The sequence below is a fragment of the Merops nubicus genome, unplaced genomic scaffold, assembly GCF_000691845.1.
Source record: "Merops nubicus isolate BGI_N331 unplaced genomic scaffold, ASM69184v1 scaffold25196, whole genome shotgun sequence".
In the NCBI taxonomy this organism is placed as follows: Eukaryota; Metazoa; Chordata; class Aves; order Coraciiformes; family Meropidae; genus Merops; species Merops nubicus.
In genome coordinates this window covers 1-24,118 of record NW_008616097.1, presented here as the reverse complement: position 1 = coordinate 24,118, position 24,118 = coordinate 1, and the positions used below count along the sequence as shown (strand labels likewise).

At 38.4% G+C, this 24,118-nt stretch overlaps 1 protein-coding gene across 1 annotated transcript; it reads left to right on the top strand.

Annotated features, from left to right (window-relative positions):
• Positions 1 to 7,636: 7,636 nt before the first annotated feature.
• GPRC6A (G protein-coupled receptor, class C, group 6, member A) lies at positions 7,637 to 19,294 on the top strand. The gene is made up of 6 exons (XM_008942750.1): positions 7,637 to 7,830; positions 9,338 to 9,641; positions 11,417 to 12,244; positions 14,971 to 15,183; positions 16,626 to 16,749; positions 18,174 to 19,294. Exons 1-6 carry the CDS (start codon positions 7,637 to 7,639, stop codon positions 19,292 to 19,294), a joined length of 2,784 nt encoding a protein of 927 aa, XP_008940998.1.
• Positions 19,295 to 24,118: the final 4,824 nt, after the last annotated feature.

The following is a 24,118-nucleotide window of genomic DNA, read 5'->3' as shown; positions in this document are numbered from 1 at the left end:
AATTGTGGTTTGAAAGTGTATGTTTGTGCATTCCTAAGCATAGAAGTCTCACACTTAATCTAAAGATCTGTCATGGTTCAGTTCCTGGAGTCCATGATTTAGTCCAGTGTGGCCAAAACACCACTACAGAATTAACTGTGAATTACTCTGGTGTAATTCAGAAAACAGTTTAGCTTTCTGTTTCCTAATTTTTCATTAATGAGATAAGACCAGATGTGATACCTGTGCAGAGATCTTTCTTACCGTCTCACTTCTTGGAATCATGTAATTGTGAATGATCTTTCATTAACCTATAGATATATTCACAGACTGTAATGGAAACTAATAGAAATGCTACCCACTATCATCATCATCATCATCTTTATTACTATCATTATCATGTTTTTATTGTGCCTAGTTGATGATTTATAAATGTTTGCATGTGGAAATAATATCATTACATTTTAAAAACAAAACATTGTCTCAAGAACAATGAGAATATTTTTGCGGCCTTTCAGTAAGAAAAGTAGAGAAAGGATTTTACCAAGGCCTGTAGTGACAGGGCATAGGACAATGATTTTGAATTGAAAGAGGGTAGATTTAGATTGTAGATAAGGAATACATTTTTTATGATGAGAGTGGTGAGACACTGGTAGAAGAGAAGTTGTGGATGTCCCATAATTGGAAGTGGTCGAAGTCAGGCTGGATGGAGCGTTGAGCAACCTGATGTAGTGAAAGAGGTTCCTGCTCATGGCAGGGGGGTTAGATCTGATGATATTTAAGCCTTTTCCTTCCTAAACCATCCTATGAGTCTAAGAATCTGGTACTCACATACAACTTCTTAGAAAAATGTATGTTCATATATTCTGCATGCTTGTAAACAAGAACATTTATTCTATAGTTTTGGAGAAAAAAGTAACTGTGTTTTCATGTATCTGAGGTAGGTGAAGTATTTTAAGAAGTTTGGATTTTAAAGTTACTATTAATTCATAGTATAACTTTGACATTGGTTATGAAATCACAGTTGTCGTTTCCTTAAAATCAAGACTTTTTTAAATTTATGGGCTTGTTTTCTGAGGTGCCCTAAGAAAAATAAGATTTTTCTTATCACTAGCGATACAAAGAAAACAGAACCTCCCCAGTGAGCGATGGAAATCTATGTAAACAAGTTGATGTGTAAAAAGAAGGGAACCATACTGATTAAAACAAAACAAACAAAACCACAATAACCAGATTGGAAAACACTACATTGACTGAACTCCTAAAGTTTTTTTCTCTTTGCCCCTCTAGATTATAAAGCCGATATAAAAACCTTTTGCTGTTGATGGAAGGGAAATCTTTAGAGCAATTTCTAGTACAAGGTTTTATGCTTATTGTTTCAAAGTGGGTCTATCTAACAGAAAACAATGGTAAAAGAAGGAAGTTTTTTAAAATACAGATATTTATATATACCCCTAGGAAAATGCTAACTTTCTTTTTTTTTTCTTTTTCAGACAAAACTTCCTTGCATTTCTGTGAAATCACACAGTTTCTGTCTTGAAGAGTGGCAATAACTATTTCTTCAGTGTAGGCTGGAGTACTTGAAAACTGCAGGAAATTGAAAGCCAGAAAATCTACTCTGGAAAGATGAAAAATAAAAAGCTGAAAAATTCACATAGTTAATGCTTTTTTCTTTCTGTTCTTGGTTGGTTTTAGTCAATTCTTGCTGTCTTTGGTATAGGTGCTGACAGAATTTGTTTCCTCTTCCAATTAATATAGGTAGTGATAGTTGTTCTGCCACCCTCAGCTTTAAAGGCTGGGTGGTTTCAAAGAGATTTAATACCCACCTTACTATCAGTTAAGGTTTTATGTACTGTTAACTACTTTGTATTGTATTTCTAAAAGATGTGGATAAACAGAATGCTTGCAGAAGTAACTGCAGATTAATGTTTTATACATTCTTGTGGTATGTCTTCAAAGAAAATTTGTCAGGGAGCAAAAATGACTTCAAGTCTTGTTTCCTATTTTCTCATTAGCCAAAGTTAGCAATGCGGTATTTTTGCGTATGCAAGCTTTCTTTAACCAACAGGGCACAGTGTTTTGTAGGAAGTGTGTAGAGTGATATGTTATTCTGCAAGATTTTAAGAGTGAACTTTTTAGGAGGAAAAATTGCCAACGGTTTTAATTTGTGAAACTATTTTTTTCTCTCAGTCTTTAATTCTGAAGATTGAAGTCAGTCTCCAGATTGACTCCTGCAGATTTACTGTTTGGGGTTCTTTTCCTTATCTGAAAGGAATTTTTATGAGTGTCACCTGTTCTGCCTGTACCCTCTTTGCAGATGTGTGTTTACTTTTATAACACAATCAGTTAAACCTTGTAAGGTGAGCTGGTCTTTTAAGATCTCAAAAGAAAACCAAAATAAATTTAAAAGTCCAGAATACGCATGACAGTCACAACCTTGAACCAATTCTCAAAAAAAAAAAAAAAAAAAGAAAGACAAAATAAGCTGAGAGCTAGTCCTAGGGTCCTAAAAGTCAATTTTAGATATATTTAAATATCAAACCTGAACTGAGTTAACGAAGGCCTAAAACCTATCTACCTTCAGGAATCTTAGCCCTTACCTGCAGAGCTGCTTACAGCTGAGTAAGAACCTCCTAATTACTTACCTCCTGTAAGAACATAAGGAGATTTAGTCCTAAATCCTCTAAGACTAGTTGGCTAAACTCAGAACTACCTACAACAGCCTGTACTGAGAGGATCCTCAAATCCCACTCAGTTCTTCTACAGTTTGGTACCTCTAGACACCAGCCCTTCCCCCAGAAAACATCACTGGAAGTAGCATTATCAGCAAAACACACAATAGCTGAGGTTGGAAGGGACCTCTGCAGATCATCTAGGCCAATGCCATATTATTTTCTTCTGTGTCAAATAACTCATGTTCAGGGAGAAGGTTAACAGATACCTACTCAGTCAGATATGTGTTTTCAAGACAGTGACAAGGCAAGGACTCGTATGAAATCAAGGCAAGTGAAAACCAGCCCTTTCCTTGGTGTGCTGTCCTAGAACCTGTCAGCTAACACGTCTGGGAGACATGGACTCAATTTTCTCATCTGTCTGAAGAGGTTTAAACCCATGTTTTGCAGAAGTGTTCCTGATAAAGTATGCTAGAGGAGGGAAGCAAATGAATTCTCACTCTTTCATTTGTACAGCGTAATTGAAATCTTGGGCTAGAGAGAAAGCAAGTGTTTCCATGATATATTTTAGTGATGGGGCATTCCCTGAAAAGTACAGTCCATCCTGACTTTAGTCCCTGCTCCCAAAGTGGAATATTTTTCATTTCTCTTGTTCAAATTACTGCTTAACATTACCAGTTCTTGTTCAGCTCCAAAATGACTGAAGAAAAATGCTCGTATTTTTAATGGAATTTATGTGGTACAAGTATGGTAGAGTTAAAGTATCACTACATACTATTTACAGAAGTGATTTAATGAGGATAAGCACAAGGTCACCAGGACACCTATTTGGATTTGGGTAGCTATCTGTCCCTTTCACACCCTGTATCCAAAACTAACACTTTCAGATCCTTCACAGTCAATTCCTTTGGACATGTCTAAAAACTGTAACCACTTATCTTTTTAAATCCCTATAAACCTAAGTGTATTTTAAGGTGTGTTCAGTATTAATAATGCTGAGAAGTCTGGCATCAACTTCACCTGCTTGTCATTAGGCTATATTTGCTCTCTTGTTTTCCAGTTAAAAGAGGTGGAGATGGAACAAAGGAGAGAAATAAACCCTGATGAAGAATTCTGAAACTAACATCTCGATCTACTAGGTCATGCTTTCCATACTGGCTCTTATGAAAAATTGTCCTGCATCCTTCCTATGCAGCTGACTATATTCTTTTCTGGGTAGGGTAGAAGCAGCCTTGCTAGATTATTTTGAAAAAATAGTTCATTTACAAAGAAATTGAGTTTTGGAATGGCTAAAAACTTTTGTACTCAACATCAGAAAGGTCAAATCCACTTGATTTTTCATGTCAAAATGGTATTTGTTTTGAAATTTCATCAAAGTTTATGGAAATATCAGAGAAAGAATCTAAATGAAGCAAACATCTCTGCTCTCAACAAAATGTAGAAATTAGTTGGGTTCTCTTCTTCACAACTCTACCTTAATTTCTTATAGCTCTATTGTAACTTAAATGGCAGAGATACACAGAATATGCACAAGACTGACTATTGACTAAAACACTTTCTGAAACACTAATTACTGTGGGGCTGCCCAGGACCACCGTGACAGTCCAGGCAGGAGGCTGAAAGCAGTGTCACAGCTCTCCTCTAGGCAGATGTTACAGCACATTTTCCACCAGAAACACTTCAGCAAGGCCATTTGCACTGGAGGATATTCAGCTTTCAGTGAACATCAGGCGACACATTATAATACCATGACCTGATAACAAAAAACAGGACTTTTCCTCCCCATCGTGCAGCTCAGCTGACACCTTCTAGAGGACAAACTCAATGAACTTGAAAATTAGTTTGTTTCTCAGGAATTAATGTGACCACTTGGCTTCCATCCAAATTCCATTTCACTGTTGATGTGGTTTTAATTTTTAATTTATTTTTTATAACAGGAAGCAAATAAAAGTTATGGGTATTGTCCTTCCCATTCTTTATTTTTAATATTTAATATTAAGCTATGTAGGGCCCCCAATAAACTGAAGAATTTTTTTAAAGATAATTAAAACAAAGTAATGCAATACCTACTTCTTTTTCTTTGTTTACTCCATTGTTTAAAATTCCTTAAAAGAAGCTCAGGAATCCAAAACTATTGTGTTAAATAGAACAATTCTACTGGTCTAGAAAGCTTGCAATCCTAACCAATATTTACTCCTCTTAATGTTTTGAACTCAGCACTATCTACTCACTGTATTAGTATAGATGTAGTCTATCATACTGAAAGGAAATGGTTCCATAAACTGATTGCATGGAAAATAAAATGCTTTCACAGGGGACAATTCCTTCTTCCTGGCCTGGAAAGTGTTAGCATGTTCATTTGTAAAGGCTTCTCTGCTGGAAAAAAATGTGGTTGGCTACCAATTGCACAAGGTCTTTTAGTGGTGATTTTAGAGTGGGTGGTCACTTTTAACTTACACAACCAACAGCTTCCCTGCAAAAGATGGGATTTTATCTGAATGCTGCTGGATGCTCCTAAGAGAACAATCTCCCTTGTGTCAGGGTAGGTCCTCCCTGAGTAGCGTCGGTTTATCCCACTATTTTGAATAACACTGAGAATATTCAGACTTCTTTCTTTCCTTAACTTTTGCATATGCCTCAGCAGAGGATTTAGCTCTCTGCTTATGTTGGTTTGGAAACAGCACAATTAAAAACAGTATAAAATAGAAAGTGATGAAAAATGTCTTCCTCTCTTAAGAGTCTCTGACAGGATGGACTTCAGAGAAAAGGTATTTCTGTTGGAATCCAACCCATTAATTTCTCCATGAAAAACAACAGTTAGGACAAAGAAGTTCGGTCAAAATATTTGGGTTTCTTTCCTGCACGGTATAAATGTATCTTTGCTTGGCCAAGCTACTGACTTCCTTCTACACAAAAGCCATAACTTGTCCAGGTCCTAGAGGCTGCAAAGATGAGAGTGGCAGGTGGTTCATTTACAGGTGCCCGTTGTTCTGAGGGTACACTCTCTTGGTCTTGTGCTCAAGTCCTCCTTGCTTCTCTTGTACACTTTCAATTGTAGATCATTTTAATGGGCATGACACTGCTATCAAAAAAAATTATTAACTTTAGATTTACAAGGCGTCACTTGCAGGATTAGTGCTGAGCTTGATGGGGCCATCTTCCCAAACCCACCTATTCTGGTCCTTCTCAAGGGGAAGCTGAAGCCCTGGTGGAAGAAGCAGCTGTTTTGGCATGGCAGCAGGTAACTTTGGGGCATGCAGGGATACTAGCAGTGTACCTTTATCTCCCACTATTATTTCTATTGATCAACGAGAAGGGGGTGTTTGCAAACACTTCCAGTTAATTCTGCAGTACTAGATTAGGCTGAGCTATCTCAGTAACACTTTTAAGTGCTTCTCATCACTGGTAGCAATTATGAGACATAAGTCTTGAAAACAAACAGTAACAGTGAAAACCTTTCCCTGTGAAAATACCCTACATTGTGACATAAATTCTGTGTAGTTGAATTTGGATCATACATAATTTTGTGGTGTTTTTATAAATAACATTAAATTATGCACCAATTATATGTGATGTTTATTTTGTCAACTTTTACTTTCCAGTGTGACCAAGTAAGGATTTTTGTTTCTAGGTAAAGTTTTAGAGACTGGCCAGATTAAGGCTTCTTTTCTGATTCTCATCATAAATTATAACAAATTGGAAGTTTCAAATTATCAACACTTTATTCCAATCGAGTCCTTAATGCAATACTTCATGTTATGTCTTTGAAAGTTATATTTTATGCTAAAGGCATATGTCTGAATACATCTTGTGGCTTGTTTAAGGAAATGGTTTGGTCCAGTCTAATGCTTTAACTGTTTCTAAGTATACAGAAGTTTTATGCAAAGTTAAAGAGAACACCAGAGTATGTGGAACCAGACTTTAGGATGCATTACATGGGTAGTAAGGAACTAGTACATGAATATTTGCAAGTGAGTGTCTCATAACTCAGAGCTAGAATCTGACTACAGTTACACTGGTGCAAATCAAGAAAAAAACCTTTGGAACAACCAGAATTTTTGCAAGTCAGTGCAGAAGCTGAATAAACTGTTATCATCATCTGCTCATGGACTCATTTGATCAGATACACTAAATAAAATCCAGATAGCTGTTTACTATATGCTCTGACCCAGTAATGAGAATGCCACATGGAAAGAAAGAAGGCAAATGAAAGAAACACAAGCTGTCAAAAAACTAGGACTGGTATTAGTTTTTTCCACTGTTCTGTGTTTATCAGGTTAACCATCAGCAGAGATGGCCTGGCTTGTAAATACAGAACCTGATCCAAAGCACACTGAAGTCCCTAAGAGCTGAGTGTGCATCAGAACCGTGAATATTAGGTTATCCAAATCATTTTAATACCAAGATTTTAAAACTTAACAGAAAAAGGTTGAGAGAAAAGAAGTCTTTTGATAGTTTTGGGTTGGGGGTTTTGGACCAGAGTCTGATCTAAAGCACCCTGTGGCAAAGGTGTCTTTTTTTCTGTGCTCTTTTGACTAGAATCTTAAAGTATGGTCACAGTAATATCACTACAATATTACAGGATTGCTTTTTCACACCCTGCACTAAGTTGGAATGTATTCAAGACAACCCCAAATTTATACCAAAATATTTGCTGTGTGTTTCAGATAAGGTCTAATAAACTTTGAACACAGCAGAACAGATTTTACATCCAGCCAGCATTTCCTTTTAAACGTTATCTTTCTCCCTCCCTCTTCACTCTCACACCCTTGCACCCTCACATTTTATGTGACAGCATTGTTTTAGTACCCTCAATAAAACAGCCTCAGCCAGTGAAGCAGATACAAGCACCTTATGAGGTGTGACTAACTTTTGACTGCAACCTTTCTCCTTTGCTGCTGTTTATAGATGACATAGGAGCCCTTCTTGGCCCTTCAGCTCACTTAATTGGCTTAAAGCTGGCAGTGAGCAAGTGAAACAGAAACATGGCATTCGTTAGCTTTTTGATCCCCTGCTTTGTGATCAGCACTGATTTCGCTTTCTCTTGCCAGAATACGGATGACTTCGTGGATGCCAGTTCTCCAGGGGACATTGTTATTGGAGGCTTGTTTGCAGTTCATAGTAAAATGCTGCGTCCAGAGGAATATCCCATCAAGCCAGTAATTCAGAATTGCGCTGGGTGAGTCATGCTGGAAATTACATCTATAGGAAAGAAGAGCTCGCTGATGTCGGGCATGTACCTCTTATATTAAGATCAACAAAATCTGGTTCTTTTGCATTTCTGAGTCTTTAAAAAGACCTTGGACATCATGTAAACTGTTTGTAAATTCATACAGGGTGACAGAGTATAGCAACATTACAGTAAAAAATACTGTGGTTGCCTGAGGAAGGGAATGAGGAGTATGTGATTCTATTTCAGTCTTCACATATAAATCAAATAGCCCTGGAGGATTATGCTGAACAATCATTTAATTTCCATGTAAATGCTAATTTGTTGCTATATTTCGGAAGCTCTCTGCTGTGAAGTTGTTCATTGTTTGTTATAAAGTTTCATCTACAAGGGTTGAATATAGGCAGACTGTTGCATTTCACCTAAGCACATATTGCAGCAATGTTACATTACATGTAAAACTGAGATAAAATTTGAGGGTTTGCACCTGAATTAAAATGAAAAAAAAAAAAAAATTGTGTATGTGGAATTCCTGGGCTTAAGAAAACTTTATTATATACATAAAATGACGTTCTTCACCAGGTTTCCTTTACATTCTTTCCAGAAAAATGGATGTTTCACGCACCGTAGAATTTTACATGCAATTTAATCCCACATCTGAACGTAATAATCAGCTGGACATACAAGTATCTACTTGGATTTATTTCAAAATGATTATGAAGTTGATAATTTTGTCAGTCCTCCATTATTTTTCTATGTAGACACAAATTGCCTCTGGTCCGTTTGAAATTTAATTTAGTTTGCAAGATTTGTGAACTTTAGAGAAGCTCACCTGAGAAGGCATTTGTTTGTACTGCAGATATTTTGTGCTAGCACAGTTCTGATAAATTGCCTGTTATAATATCCACTGGAGATAAGGGCAGTAGGTATTAACTCCATCAGGTTTAGAGATGATTTCAGGAACATTGGTGCAATTACCAGAAGACCTCAAGGTCTGAAATATTGTCTGCTATTCTGAAATATTTAGTTGTTTCTTTCCTTTAGTTCATGCTTTTGGTAGTAAGTACATTTTAAAAAAAATCTTCCTGGGCAGATGAAGAAAATTGGCATAGCTTCACTGGCTTTGAGAGATGCTTCCTGAAGATATCACTGGCAAATTTTCATGTAACATGACAATTAATTTTTTAGTACCTGGGTTGTTTGTTGATTTTTGGTTTATTTGGTTTTGTTGGGGTTTTTTTTGTTTGTTTGTTTGTTTTCTGAAAAACTCTTTTATTCAGTTATATATTTAAGTTTTGTGTTTATTTTGCTTAATATCCCATTTAAGTGAGACAAAAATATACTGTTTCTAATCTTTTGTACAATAAAACCCAATGAAATCACACAAAACAAAGTATTTGTGACTTTTTTTTTCCAGTTTTTGTCAAATTATAAGGGATATGCTCAAAATGGACTTTGCTTCAGTCTTGCTTCTTACCATGTTTTTCTAAATTAAAACTTCTGTCTTTCCTGACAGTTTTGAAATTCAAGTTTTTCTTCAGACACTTGCAATGATTCATGCTATTGAAATGATCAACAACTCAACACTGTTATCTGGAGTGACTCTGGGCTATGAAATCTATGACACATGTGCAGATGTTACAAAAGCCATGGCATCTACTCTGAGATTCCTGGCTAAATTCAATTCTTCTGAGGATGTTGTAGAGTTCAAGTGTAACTACTCAGACTACATCCCAAGAATTAAAGCAGTCATGGGAGCCAGCTACTCAGAGGTGTCAATGGCAGTTTCAAGGCTTTTGGCTTTGCAACTAATCCCACAGGTAAGCATCAGGGAATTATTTCATTTTGGTCACAGGGTCAAATTTACGATGCTTAGAATAAAGATGCAGCTCTGATCATAAGGCTTGTGAAAGCCACATGTTTGTTACAGGGTGGGATTTGGCTCAACCTAAGGACATCAGGAAGGATGGGATTCAACTCCAAATAGAAGGTTTGATTCGCTTGCCTAAACAAAGGCAGTAAGGGCCAATTTATATACCCAAGGCACTCCCAGTATTATTTCAGGATGAGGCTGGGCTCTTGTCAGCCTGTTGGCACCATTAGTTGGTCCTGCATGGCTGTGCCAGTTCCTCCAGTGTAAAAAAAAAAGAAAAAATAATTCAAATTTGACCAGAAATTTGGAAATTTTCTTCTACCTGAGAGAGACCGTATCCTGGAGTCTGTTAGAACTATGGAAGGAAAGCGAGTAATATTTAATATTGCTCTAAAACACAGTTTTACCCCAACTACTCTTCAAGCAGTTGTAGAAGAGAAAGAACATAATTCTCTAGAACCACCCTGATCCCTCCCAAAACATTCTTCTCTATTTCTGACCTCTCTAGGACTAGTACAGTCCCACACTTGTACTTAGGCCAGTGCTTACACTTCTACTTTCACTGTTGTGAAAGAGTTGGGATCACGGCCAGGACCAACAAGGGAAAAGGAGATCTACTTCCACACTGTGCTGTGTGGCACCTGAGGTTTGGCAATTTGACACAGATCACCTCACTGCAAAGTTGCAACCTAGTAACCAAATGTGGAAAAGAGGTCAAACCTGAACTACCGGTAACTTCTAAATGAATCTTTTCCTCTGCAGTGATAGTAAGTAATTAAGACCTCCAGCTCCACCATGGGAGCTATAGTAAGAATGAAAATTACAGTGCCACACCTGAACATATTCATGTGATGAAACAAAGCTGCATTGGGATGCAGAGATGGAAAAGCTGACACAGCAGATTTTTCTTATCAATAGCTTCTGTAATCTTCTGACATCAGTAATATTTGATACCCCCTCCAGACAGGTGATTCTCATTATGGAAATCTAAATTCTGCTTTTTTTTAAGAACTGTCAAGCAATGTAGGAAGTACAAGTGTAGGGAAAAGAGCTTCTACAGACAAATAGAAAAGGATTAAAAAACTAGGGAGATTTAAGTAACAATGTTCCATTTGTGGTTTTCTATCTACATCCACAAGAAAAAGGTAATAAATCTTTCATATGAAAAAAATTGCAGCATTCTGTGGGTTTGGCTGTTTGTTTTTCTGGGATGTTCTTCAAACAAACCAAATGATTTTTTATAATAATTAAATCTTGAAGGGAAAATTTATATGAGTGAACCATATTAACATACTCAGTAGTAGAAAAATACAGCAAAATGTAAGGCTACTAGCAATTTCAATAATAAGACAAACAATAATTAATGCTTCCAATGTTTTAAATATCATTTTGAATAACATGTTGGTGGTATCTGAGCAGATTAAACCAAAATCCTTATACTAGCATAGCTGTCATATGCATTTTGAAAGGTTTTATTCTCTACCTTCACTGAAGTAATTATGTGGATAAGGATGAAACTAGTGGTACTGGCACTGGGCATGACTCTGCATCCTAAAAGCAGCATGAGGAAACCTGCCCCTTTTGGCTGCACCAGCTGATGCTCACTCATAGGAGGAGGAGCCTGAGTCGGGTTGGACCAAAAATCAATCATGGATTGATTTGGATCTCTTGGTGTCCTTTGGAGGAGATTGCCTCGATAACTGAATTGTTCACTCTTCCTAGGTCAGTCCTGCATCATCAGCTGAAATCCTCAGTGACAAAATCCGGTTTCCTTCTTTCTTCAGGACTATTCCCAGTGATTTTCATCAGACAAGAGCAATGGCCCACTTGATTTGTGAGTCTGGGTGGAACTGGATTGGAGTAATAGCCACTGATGATGACAATGGGCGGTTCGCTTTGGAGAGCTTTGGAGTCCAGGCCATGGCAAACAATGTTTGCATAGCTTTTAAAGAAATGCTGCCTGCCTATCTCTCTGACAACACCTTTCACACCAAAGTTGATCATGCGATTGAGAAGATTGTCAAGGAAACCAGAGTAAATGTTATTGTTGTCTTTATGAGACAGACCCATGTGCTGAAATTATTTAAGAAGGCAGTTGAGAGGAATGTAAATAAAATCTGGATTGCAAGTGATAACTGGTCAGCTGCAGTCAAAATCAGTACGATTCCTAATATCAGACAGCTGGGAACCATTGTGGGATTTGGATTTAAAAGCGGAGACATCTCCACATTCCAAGACTTTCTGAGGAACGTTCATGAAAAGCCCACTGACAATAACAAGTTTTTACGTGAATATATTATGCTTTTGTCAGTCTGTGCACACCAAGAATATCATGACTTTCAAATGTGTATTTCAAACCAGTCCCAAGATGATCTACTGGAAAATGTTGATAATAAACATCAGATCTGGAGAGATGATTTTTTGAATGCTAACATTGAACCGGGATTTATCCATAGTACCATACTTGCAGTCTATGCCATTGCTCACGCCATTAAAGGGCAATGCAAAGACAGAAACTGCAAGGATCCCTCTGCTGTCACTCCCTGGGAGGTATGATGTTAATTCTTTCAGGTCTCATCCACTCTGTACAACTTTCATCTCATTTTTGCTTCCACTTTATTGAACTTAGTAGTTGGGTCCTTTTGCTAAATGACTTTTTATTCTTCTTCCTGCTTTTCTTCACCATCTGAAATCACAGACTATGTCTTAAAGCAGCAGTATCTAACTACTGCATTGATAAGAAATAGACTGCTTGTTTGTATTCCTTTGGTTTTTTTTGTTTGGACTCATGTAAATGCACAGGCTCTTGGTACTAAACCAAAGCTGCACTGTAGATACTGATTATTGCATTTCACTAATAGCTAGCAGATGGTGAGTAACTCCATAGCCACCATCTCCTTCTTCATAAGTACAATAGCAATGGCTGTAAATGTGTGGCTCCACAGGTGCAGAAGGAATCTTTAGCTACTGGGCTTCATTAGCTAACCTAACACTTCCTCCTTCACCTTCAAAGAGCACACAGGGTTGGCACCACCTTGGGTGAATGCTCCAGTCTGTAGTCTCCATGATGGAACATCTTGCTTGCTGCTTGTGTGGGACAGAATAAAATGTATAATCAATCTACAGTGGACATACCAACTATTCAGCTGCTAGTGGTTGGTCCTGTTGCTGCAACACACTGTAATACACAGCAATGAGTGCTCTTGAGAGATGGGGATATTGCAGGGTGGGAGCATTCACCAAAGAGTTTCCTCTCTCTCACCCTTGTCTCTGCTTTGTCTGAATTCAGGTATTTTTCTCTAGAATGAATTTTTACTTGAAAGTGAAAATGCAACAGACTGTTACTCTGCCCGATCTTGATGTATACTGAAGTGACTGGTAGGAAAATCAGACACCATCTTTAAGATGGGTGAGGTGCTTGTTATCAGACTATTCTGGGTGGGAAAAGAAGAGGAAAAATCAGATGAGTAAACCTGACTTGACCTTTTACCCAAGAACCTGCTCAGGAGTATTCACTTTTACACACTTTTACTCAGAGGATTAAACAAAAGTTCATTTAAAAGTCAAACAACCACTGAAGCACTCTGATTTGCTCTGACCTCTTATCCTAGGTCAGGTCAGGTCAAACCAAGATATGGGATTTGGAGAAAAAAACAACCAACCAACAACAAGAACAGTAACAATCAGACTCTTACATGAATTTGTAAATGCAAATGGGACAAATTCAGGACTGCTCTACAGGGGATGCAACTTTATGGAGCTGCACTTACATCATTGCTGAATCAAATCCCAAACCTCTGAAATTAAAAATCCTGTTAAAAGGCTAAGAACTCATGACAAAAAATTTAAAGATAGTTATTCCCTCTGTGCTGCTTTCATAATACATTTCCTCTGCACTGAATTGAAACCCTCTAAAAATGGTCATACATGCATAAAACTTAGGGTGCAAATAATCCATATCACACATCTCCATATACAGAGAAACAAGAGTCATTGATGTTACAGACTTTGCAAAAAATAACCATAAGTTACACCAAATATTGCTAATTATTTGCCTCTTCTGTCTGAAGTTCAGGATATATTCAAAAAGCTCTGCTGCTCCCATATTGCTAAAGAAATTAAAAAAAAATGGAGAACAGAAAGTTTAAATTACTAGTCTGATATAAATTTTAAAAATTCCTATTCAGGGCCTATGCAACAACCAACTCAAATGCAGTATGGATTAGAAGCACCCTTTGGTTCCTCATAAATTGGTAAAGAAGCGGTGAGAGTATATGAACTCTCAAAAAAATTATGTTACACATGAAAAAAATTATGTTATCTATACTGGATGTATTGTATACATATGTTTGCCAAAGCCTGTTGAAGTAATATACTTGTCCATGTGTTTGTTAAATGTTACAAATATCATAAATGTAGTGTGTTTTTCAAAGGACAATTAAATTTAGCCTTTCACCAACACTCTGGGCTTTTTTTTTTCTTTTTAATTAATGCCTTTTGCTCAAAATCGTTAGGCCTGTGAAGGGACAATGCTTTTGCTTCAATGAAGAACCACAGTAGCTAATGACAGTCCTTCTGTGGTCTCCCCATGAATCAGGAGTTGTATGAGCCTCAACCTGTCCTTTTCTAGATTCACACAGAACTTTTTGAACTGTTTGTGATGAGCAGAACAGAAATTTCCCCCTGTGGAACAGAATGGGTTGCAATATGAAGCTGAACAGTTGTTATCAACGTGTGCTTGATTTAATTATTTCCTACAATCTACCAAATATGGCATTGCTGTTTGTTCCCATTGTGCCATGGATCACTTCATCTGAGCAAACTAGTGTGTATTGTTCATTTAACAGTTCTGAGCCTCACTTTGCAATGCAAAGTATCAGTCAGAGTCATAGCTGAAAGCAATGTTAGATATTTCTAGACACGTTGGGGGAGGTCACTCTAGAAGAAAAGGTTGCCCAGATTGACTCCACTGACAGCAAAATAACAATCATTCTTTACAAGAAGGGCTGTTCCGAAAGGTCACTAGTTCTAGCAAGAAAAGAGCTTTCTTTTTAATTGATAGATTGTTAAGGTCAACAGGATTGTCGGAATAATATAATTCCGTCAGACATCAAATTAAACAGTTATAAAGATTACTTTTAATGTTAATGTTTCTTTAACTCTTAAAAATCAACATTTCTTTTTAGCTTGATATTATCATATAGATGTTAAACTATTGAGTTTATAATACTGACATGATACTGATGTATGTTATTGTTCCTTATATTTATGCTCAGCTCCTTGAAGAACTTAAAAAAGTTACAGTTATTGATGACAACAAAGAAATCAAGTTTGACTCTAATGGAGATATGAGCACCAGTTATGATGTTCTTCTTTGGAAAGAAATTGATGGCCGTATGGAAATCACAACTATGGCAAAATATGATGCAGAGAAAGGTGACTTTATCTTTGAGGATGAAGAGAAAAGAAAAGAATTTCTGGATTTAAAGGTAACTTTTAGTTTATGGACATAACATGTGACTTTTGTTTCATAAGTTTTCTTCTCCCTCTGGTATTTGCAACTGAAGTGTGTGTCATCTAGAAGACTCTCTTGTGGTTTTAAGTTCTCCTTTTAGAGCAAAGAACCTTCTCTGGGTATATTCAACCACTTTCATGCACCTTGAGAAGCATGTTAGACTGTAAGCAGGCTCAGTGATTTGAAATTATTTGTCCAGAATATTCTTAGGAGATTCCTTAAGATGAGAAGTTGTGTCTGTCCTAAGGGTGCTGCTCCAGAATCTTGAAAAGGGGGTTTAAAATGAAAAATTACTGTGTATAAAAGCCTCATCTCTTGTGTACCCACAACCATTTATTTTGTACACAAAGAGTCATATCTGTGAACTTTACCATTTAAAAAAAAAAAAAAGTTTTGTTTATTGTTGGCTCCTGTTTAAGCTGGGGTCAGCACAACTACAGGAGTCTGAGGTAGGTGGTACCATCTAGAACTCCAGAACTGGTGTAGACAGTTCCAGCTGGATAATGTTATCTGTGCATGGGTGGAGGTATTAGTTCACTGTGCAGCCCTGTGCTGCGAAGTATTCACCACTTGTGGGATAGGGAGAGGCTGCTTACTTGGTGGGCTGAGTTCAAGTCTCAGCATGTGGGCTCAGCTGATAGAAAAGGCTGAGGACAGAAGAAAATCTCAAATCTTGTCCCTCTTTTGTGGCGTTGTCAGGATGGAAAAGAAATGTCTCCGCCTCCTTGTGAGCACCATCTTGGAGGGAGAAGAAAGAGCAGTGTCTCTCAGGACTGCACCTCCATTTTACAAAAAAAAATTCTCTTTGGAAGGAGGACCTGAACTCATACCTCAAGAGGAGGCCACCCTGATCACACACCCCACAGTGGTGCTTCATGACCTAGGGATGAGCTGCCAAGGGTCAGGAATGTCGGAGCTGCAGTGTAGAGCATCCAATGAGGTGTCTCCTTTAAATTGAGGTGTCTCCCTTGTGCTCAGAGCCACTGAGCAAGGTTTCAATATTTCATTCATGAAGCCGTCCACTTGACTCCCATCAGATATTTCTGGGCTTTCTTTGGCGCTGATCAGCAGTCAGACTTGCACATTCAAAGCATGGATGAGACATTTTGATCTAGATTTGAAAGGTACAGATGATTCCACTGATTGACCTTCAGGGCCAAAAAAAAAAAAATAGAATTATCAGCTAGATAATGTTCCATCCTTTCACTTGTTAACTGCATGGAGAAAACACAAGGAGCCTACAATGCCTTTTTTCATCATCATTTTCAGTTTCTCTTAAAATATATTAGATGCAAAAGAAAGAATAAAAATGGCAGAATTACTGGAGGTTTATTTTAATGTTTCTTAGTAAGTAGTTGTGCCTGAGCTGATTTTTTTGTTTTGTTTTGTTTTGTTTTTATTCTCTGCACACTGCAGAAGGTTCAGTCAACATGCTCCCGGCACTGCAGGCCAGGACAGATGAAAAAGGTTACCGAAAGTCCACACACATGCTGCTATGAGTGTGTTTACTGCCCAGAAAACCATTATAGCAATCAAACAGGTAAGGAATTGTGATCCAAATAAAGGCTTATTTAGACATCAATACAATTGTTTTATTTGGGTATAATGTGCCTTAGCAACCTTGAGTATAACTTTGGAAAAGGATTAAAATATTTGTTCATGCTTAGTTTCCCAAATACGAGTGTTTGGCCTATAAAACCTTGTTTAAATGCTTTTTAAGAGACCAGATTTAAAGCAATTAGATTTTCCAGCTGACTAGCTGGAAATAGCCAGTCACCTAAGATAACTGTATTATTCTTTGTTAGGATGGAAAATCTGGCTGATTTATCAGTGAGACTGACTCATTAAAACAGAGCCTTGCTTCCCTGTCTTTCTGCAGTACAACCAGTACAATAAAGGAGAAATTTTTTACGATGAGGGTGCTGAGGCACTGGAACAGGTTGCTCAGAGAGGTTGCGGATGCCTCTTCCGTGGAAGTGTTCAAGGCCATGTTGGATGAGGCTTTGAGCAACTCGATCCAGCTAAAAATGTTCCTGCTCACTGCAGGGGGGTTGGACTGGATGATCTTTGAAGATCCTTTCCAACCTAAACCACATTATAAGTCTACATCTCTCAAGAGTTACATATTTTGCTTACCAGCATATATTTTTGTCTTACCAGGGAATATTGTGAAGTTTGATATAATTGCACAGTAATATTTTCAAGTATGAAATATGATGTGTACTTTACCACTGGTTCATGTATAGGTTTGAGCAAAGTTTTTTAAAGGGGAAAATGAAATAGGGAGGAGATAGAAGGAAATAAGAAAATTGTGTTACAATGTGCTTTCAATACCCTGAGAGCAGAAAGGAAAAAAAAAAAAAATCTTTATAATTCAAATAACTGTGGATTTTCTCCATGTCAGAGGATAGGTATTTTAAAGCAAGTAACCCTGCAAAGCATAATCTAAAGCAATGTTTAGTCTTGATTGTGTATTTCAAAAGCTATCTGTTAATAGAGAATCAGAGGGTTCTCTTGTCAACATAGGTAGAGGAAAGAAACTTAGTTCAAATTTCTGTAAGATAACTGATTTAATCTCAAGTCATTGTTCAGGTTTCTGTTAAGGTTTGCCTGTCTGAAGCTCTGGACAGATTACCTATTGCTGGTCAGCGATGACCAAGACAGTTCTGGGACCCTGGTCATTTTTCCTGTCCCCTCCCTGCCCCTGTCAGCACTCAGCCCCTGCTCCCAGCTGGGAGGCATTCGTCCCTTGCTCCTTCTGCCGCTGCCATCGCTGCCACCGCTGCCACCACAGCCCTTCAGCTCCTCCCCCTGGCCGGCGGCAGCAATAGTTGGAAGCCATCAGCCCCGTCTGCTCCTCAGCATCCCTTCCCACCCTGCTCCTATATCTCAAGCCTCGATAATCCACTTCACAGATTATTTACTTCGAGTTTTTAAGTTATCTTCCTTTTCTTCTGCTTTCAGATATGGATTACTGCTACCGATGTAACAACAAAACCTACTGGGCTCCCATCAACAGTACCACATGCTACAGAAAGACAGTCCATTTCCTCACCTGGACTGACTGGTTTGCTATTTTCCTCCTCCTCCTCTCCGCTTTTGGAGTTGTGTTGGTTTTGTCAATTAGTGTAATATTTACTAAAAACTTGAACACGCCAGTTGTAAAGGCATCTGGAGGTCTCACTGTCTGCTATGTTATTCTCTTCAGCCACTTCTTAATTTTTTTAAGCACCATCTTCTTCATAGGTGAACCCACAGAATTCAAGTGTAAAACTAGGCAAGCCCTCTTTGGCATAAGTTTCGCACTTTGCATTTCATGTATTTTAATAAAGTCACTTAAAATTTTACTAGCCTTCAGCTTTGATCCCAAGCTGCAGAATTTCCTGAAATGTGTATATAAACCTATTCCCACTGTGGTCACTTGCACTGGAATTCAAGTTATCGTTTGCACCTTCTGGCTAATATTTAGGACTCCTTTTGTAGAGCAAAATTTCTCAATCCCAAAAGCAATAATTCTGGAGTGCAATGAGGGCTCCATTGTGGCTTTTGGGATTATGCTGAGCTACATTGCTGCCCTAGCTTTCATTTGTTTCATATTTGCCTTTAAAGGGAGGAAATTGCCAGAGAACTACAATGAAGCCAAATTCATCACCTTTGGCATGTTAATTTACTTTATAGCGTGGATTGTATTTATCCCTGTCTATGCAACTACATTTGGCAAATACCTGCCGGCTGTGGAAATCATTGTTGTTTTAATATCCAATTATGGAATCCTCTGCTGCACTTTTCTTCCGAAGTGTTACATCATCATTTACAAGCAAGAAACAAACACCAAATCTGCCTTTCTCAAAATGGTTTATACATATTCCACCAAAAGCGCAGGCAGTGTTGCTGTTAGTCAGGTTTCTTTGGATTCAAAGAATTCCAGCTCCCGAGCTACTATCTCAGACTCCTGTAAATCTGAGAAAAATTCTGTGAATGGAAACTGCCATTTCCAAGTGCCAGGGCAGAGACTGATAAAAGGCCAAGATCTTCCTAAAAATACTGCAAGGACTATGGCCAGGAAAAGACTCTCCAGCATATGATCAGGGAGTGTTAAAGTACTAGAAGATGAAAAGCCGTTTTCGGGAGCCATTAATCTTTCAAGTCTCTTTCCTTTTGACATCCCTAAAGAGAAGAGGCCACAGGAAATGCCTTCTCCTCTGGTAATTAAGTAGTTATCCATTACCAGATTTGCAAGGCTCCCCTCACTCACAGAGTCCAGGCCCTGTCCTGTGGGCACCACGAGGTGCAATCTTCTTCAGCACACGCATGTAGACCTGCAGGAACCTCTTCTGCCATCCTGCTTCCCCAAGCAAGGCAGAAGCATCAGGAAAATTTTATTTCTCACAGGCACGTAGGTGGGAACATAGGGATTTATCCCATGTTTTTTGCATCTCTGATACCCAGTTGTTTAAGAAGCTCTTCTTCTCACCTGGCTCTGTTTTACAGATCAAACAGAACCCTCTCCCAACCTTTGTTTTCTAGGATAAACAAGCCCAGTCCCTTAGTCTCCACTTCTAAGATAAGCTTTCCATTCTCCTGAGCATCCAAAAGTAACCCTTTTCACCTAGCATCAGTGAATCCTTTTTTTTTTTTTTCACTTCCCAATATTGCACACCTTATTCCAGATGATTGCTGAAGCAACTTTTTGAAGTTCCTTGTATTTACAAGGATGATAATATAGGTCTATATAAAAACTAAAGAACTTCTCTGGAGCTCTGTAGTTATATGAAAGTTCCCTTTATTTTTTTCCCCCATACTCAGAGGAAATACACTGATTCACCTCATGCGTGTCCTCTGCTGCATGAGGAGAGAGAGGACTCACTGTATTTGTCCCCAGTTATCTGCTTAATTGAAGATATAATGTCGAAGTGTAATGTCAAAACTTAAAACCACTGATTCCTCTCATCAAACAAAGTAATGCAATGACCAGGATCAGCATGAGTGTATACTGTGAATTTTAGCTTTTTTGATAAATATTTTTAAAATCTGATTTTCAATAAGAAATGACAAGACATCTTGCCAACCTGTAGAAATAGCACAAGGATGAACTGGTATGAGCTGCAATGGATGTGTCTTCGGTCTGTAGCTCCATTGACATTGCTGTGCTGTGCCTTCTGTACAAGAGGCAAAAGGCATGTTCAGAAAAGTAATTTTTCTGTGGGAACAACAGTACCACAGAGCTTTTTCAAACCCTGAAGAGCAGAGCTATGTTGCCGGTCCAGGACTCTGAAGAATATTCTTCTGTGTTCATAAAACCCATGGTCCGGATCATGGAAACTTCTGTGCCATGTGACTTTGAAATAATAATAAATTCTTTGAGTTTTGTCCATGCTTCTGTTTAGATCTGGAATAACTGGATGTGATGGCAGGTCAAAATAAAACTCAGCAGATTTGGTGTTATACAGACATAGTGTATAGTATGTACAAAATATCTATTTTCTTAAAATTTCTATTTATATATTGTAACCCATATCTATATGATTTTTCTGCTCATATTTTATTAAAAATAGCTACAGATTACATTTAAACAGTGGACACAGGCAATGAAATTACTTTGATGTGTAGACTATATATGTAACATGTATCTGTGAAGACGTTTAAAAAGTAATTTGAATGGCAATTTACATCCATATTTGAGCAATTATGTTAAGTGCTGTAGCTGATTGGAAGAATGAAGGTTTATGCACATGTATTTGTATGATGAATGCTGTTCATACATAGTTGCTATGAATACTGTTCTGAATACAAAATTATGTACAATAACAATTAAACTCCTGCAATTTGGCTGCCAATGCAGCAAAAAAATCTCCCCCCAAAAGAGAGAAGCCAAGTTTAACTTGCACAATGACTGTCAGCGCTAAGCTGGTTAGAAAAGTTAATTCGTCTTGGATGTTGCACCTGCATTTGTTGTCTTCAAAAGTGTTGAACGTGTCATGTCTTGAAGATACAAGCAGAGGGGATGATTAAAGCCATATTTTTATTTAAAATTGAGTTTGCTTACTTGATGTCCTTACCTTTTCTCATGAACTTCAGTTTGGGTTGGAACAGCAACAGTATATGCATGCGTGCTGTGTTTCCAGCCAATGAATCTGTCTGCTTCTTACAATTGTCCTTTAGGTTGAAAGGTAAACACGGCAGGGCATTCTCCCTACAGGACAATGAGGAAAGTGTCTTGGGGGACAGGCATGGTGACAGCAATGTGAAGGTCTCTACGGAGGTATCTTCAAGCAAAGACGTCATGTATGGCAGAGTTTCAAAGGAATCCTACATTCTACATCTGCCTCTCCAGCTACTCGGGTCTTCTGTGCAAAGCAGAGTCAATGGTGGAGCTGGGAGGATGTAACAGATATGCCAGCTAGACTTGGCAGAAAAAAAAAAGACACTAAACCAAGCTGTGTTACACTTTTAAATGCCTTGTCTGCAAGAAGCAAGTGATCATATGTAGGTAGAACATAAAGGAATTCCTACAGTTCCTTTTTTAAAAAAAAGCTGTGAATAGGGTTTCATGATGCTAAACAAAGCATTTGCACACGTTCCCCTGCCCAGAGCAGTATTCCAGCAATCCATCTGTTCTGTTACCATGCATGGGCACATTAGATGAGCCCAAAACAGATTTCCCTCCCCAGAGCACAGAAGAGGAATTACCTTCCCAGGTCATAGTGAAATCTCTGCACAGCCACAGCCCATAGAGCAGACCATGTGGAGCCGAAACAGTCGGCTCTTCTTTCCAGCTCAGAGCACACTTACTTTGGAAAGATCCCAACACCACTTCCCAAAACACTAGCATCTATATGTGCCCACCTGCACATTTCCCATCTCCAAGAACAACAGAGAGGACAGATGTCCCCGAATACAGTGCTTTCCAAGGGGGAGTCAAGCGTGAAAATGCCATTTGTTGAGGTTAGGGGGAAGCTGCTGTGGCTGTTACCACTGTTTAACCTGTCCGAGGTTTATGATGTTCATTGTCCATAATAATGCTAAATAATGCATTCCAAAGCCACTATCACACAGTGTACCGTATCTTCAGACAGAAGGAAGATGATGAAGGCCACCAAGTTTCTCATGTCCTCTCCTCCAGTGTGTAATTCCCTCAAGATTTCAGTAGCTCTAGCTGTGCAGATGCCTTTCAGCTGTTGCTGATGTTTAGAGCAGGTCTCCACTTTGGAGTTCTTTGGCAAATGTTGAGAACTATTTATATGAGCTCCAGGCTTCCTCCCAGCAGCTCTACTGACAGCTGATGGAACTAAAATGACTCTAAATGTGTGGGTTATCAACATGACTAGGAACAAATGGCAGTGTATTGGGTGCTGTTCATAACGTATGATGCTGAGCAGTTCAGCTCAGATGTGCTGGCTCTTCCTGCCCTTCCCAGATGTGTCTCAAGAGGCAAGGAGCACTGCTTGACACTGCGTCACTCTCTTTGACCAGGAAGGAGGCAAAGGCAAAGGGGTTACAGGCAGACTATAACCCCAGTATTACCCTTTAGGTAATTTCTATTAATGTGTCTTCTCCCCAGCAATATTCTGAAATAGGGCAGAGCTGCTCAGGGGGGTGGGCAGGAGTTTGGGGTGCAAAGAGGTGCATACTCTTGCTTTTTTGGGTTTTTTTTGTTGGTTTGGTTTGGATTTTTTAGAAGGATATGAGAAAGGCAGTATGGAGTTTTGATTCAGGGAGCTTAATTCTTCTGCTTAGAGAATGGTTCATTTGCAAACAGAAATTTTGTTCTGAAATAAAAGATAGGAAGATTGGTTGGGTTTTGTTTTTTGTTTTTTTTTTTGTTTTTTTTTTTAAGTTGGTATGAGTTAAATGGATTGGAATGTTTTTGATCTTTTACCGATAATAAGGACATTTTGTTACCTTAATGATTTTGGAATGGGAACTGTACATTGTGTGAATAAGAAAACATCAACATGGGACTACTCAGTGAAAATAAAATAGTTTTTAAATATCTTTCCAGAATGAAATGTTGTCTAAACAGCATTTAAAAAAAAGTTTTATTGTCAAGGATACTAGAACTTTGTTTACAGATCTCTGACTTCCTTTACTCAACAACTTGCTTTCAGAAAAAAGCTTCTTACCTCTGGCTGTCCTTCCGAAAAAGATAACTGAAGAGTTTGACTGGAAGCGGCTGAGGACTCTTCACTGGTGCTGAAGACGGGACCGCAGCTGCTGCCGAGCAGTGATCCATCCCTGGGGATCTCCCCCCGTCCCCCCACAGCCACTCCGCTGCTGGCTGACGGGTGGAAAATCTTCCACTGCTCAGTGGATCAGACAGAATTCTGTCGAGAAACTGTGTTATACTGTCACTGGTATCGTGCTGGCACGGGCTGTTGCTTACTAATTAGGTATGTAATTAGATATTATGTTGCTTACATATTTAGATATGTATTCTGTGATGGCTTTTCCGTCCCCCCACAGCCACTCCGCTGCTGGCTGACGGGTGGAAAATCTTCCACTGCTCAGTGGATCAGACAGAATTCTGTCGAGAAACTGTGTTATACTGTCACTGGTATCGTGCTGGCACGGGCTGTTGCTTACTAATTAGGTATGTAATTAGATATTATGTTGCTTACATATTTAGATATGTATTCTGTGATGGCTTTTTTGAAATGTTTTTTATCAAGGTTATGTTAGTACTGAATATTTTATCTATCTATCTATCTATCTATCTATCCATCCATCAATCCATCCATCCATCCATTTATTTATTTTAATAAAGGTTTACTCTGTCCCGAACATGAAAGGAAAACAAAAAGGTTTTCAGTGAAAATGAACAGAAAAGCAGGTGATGAGAATCCGTACGTTGGAACCTTCTGGGAGTGGAAAGAGGACGGAAACAGCGACGTGGGCAGGTTTTTGTTACA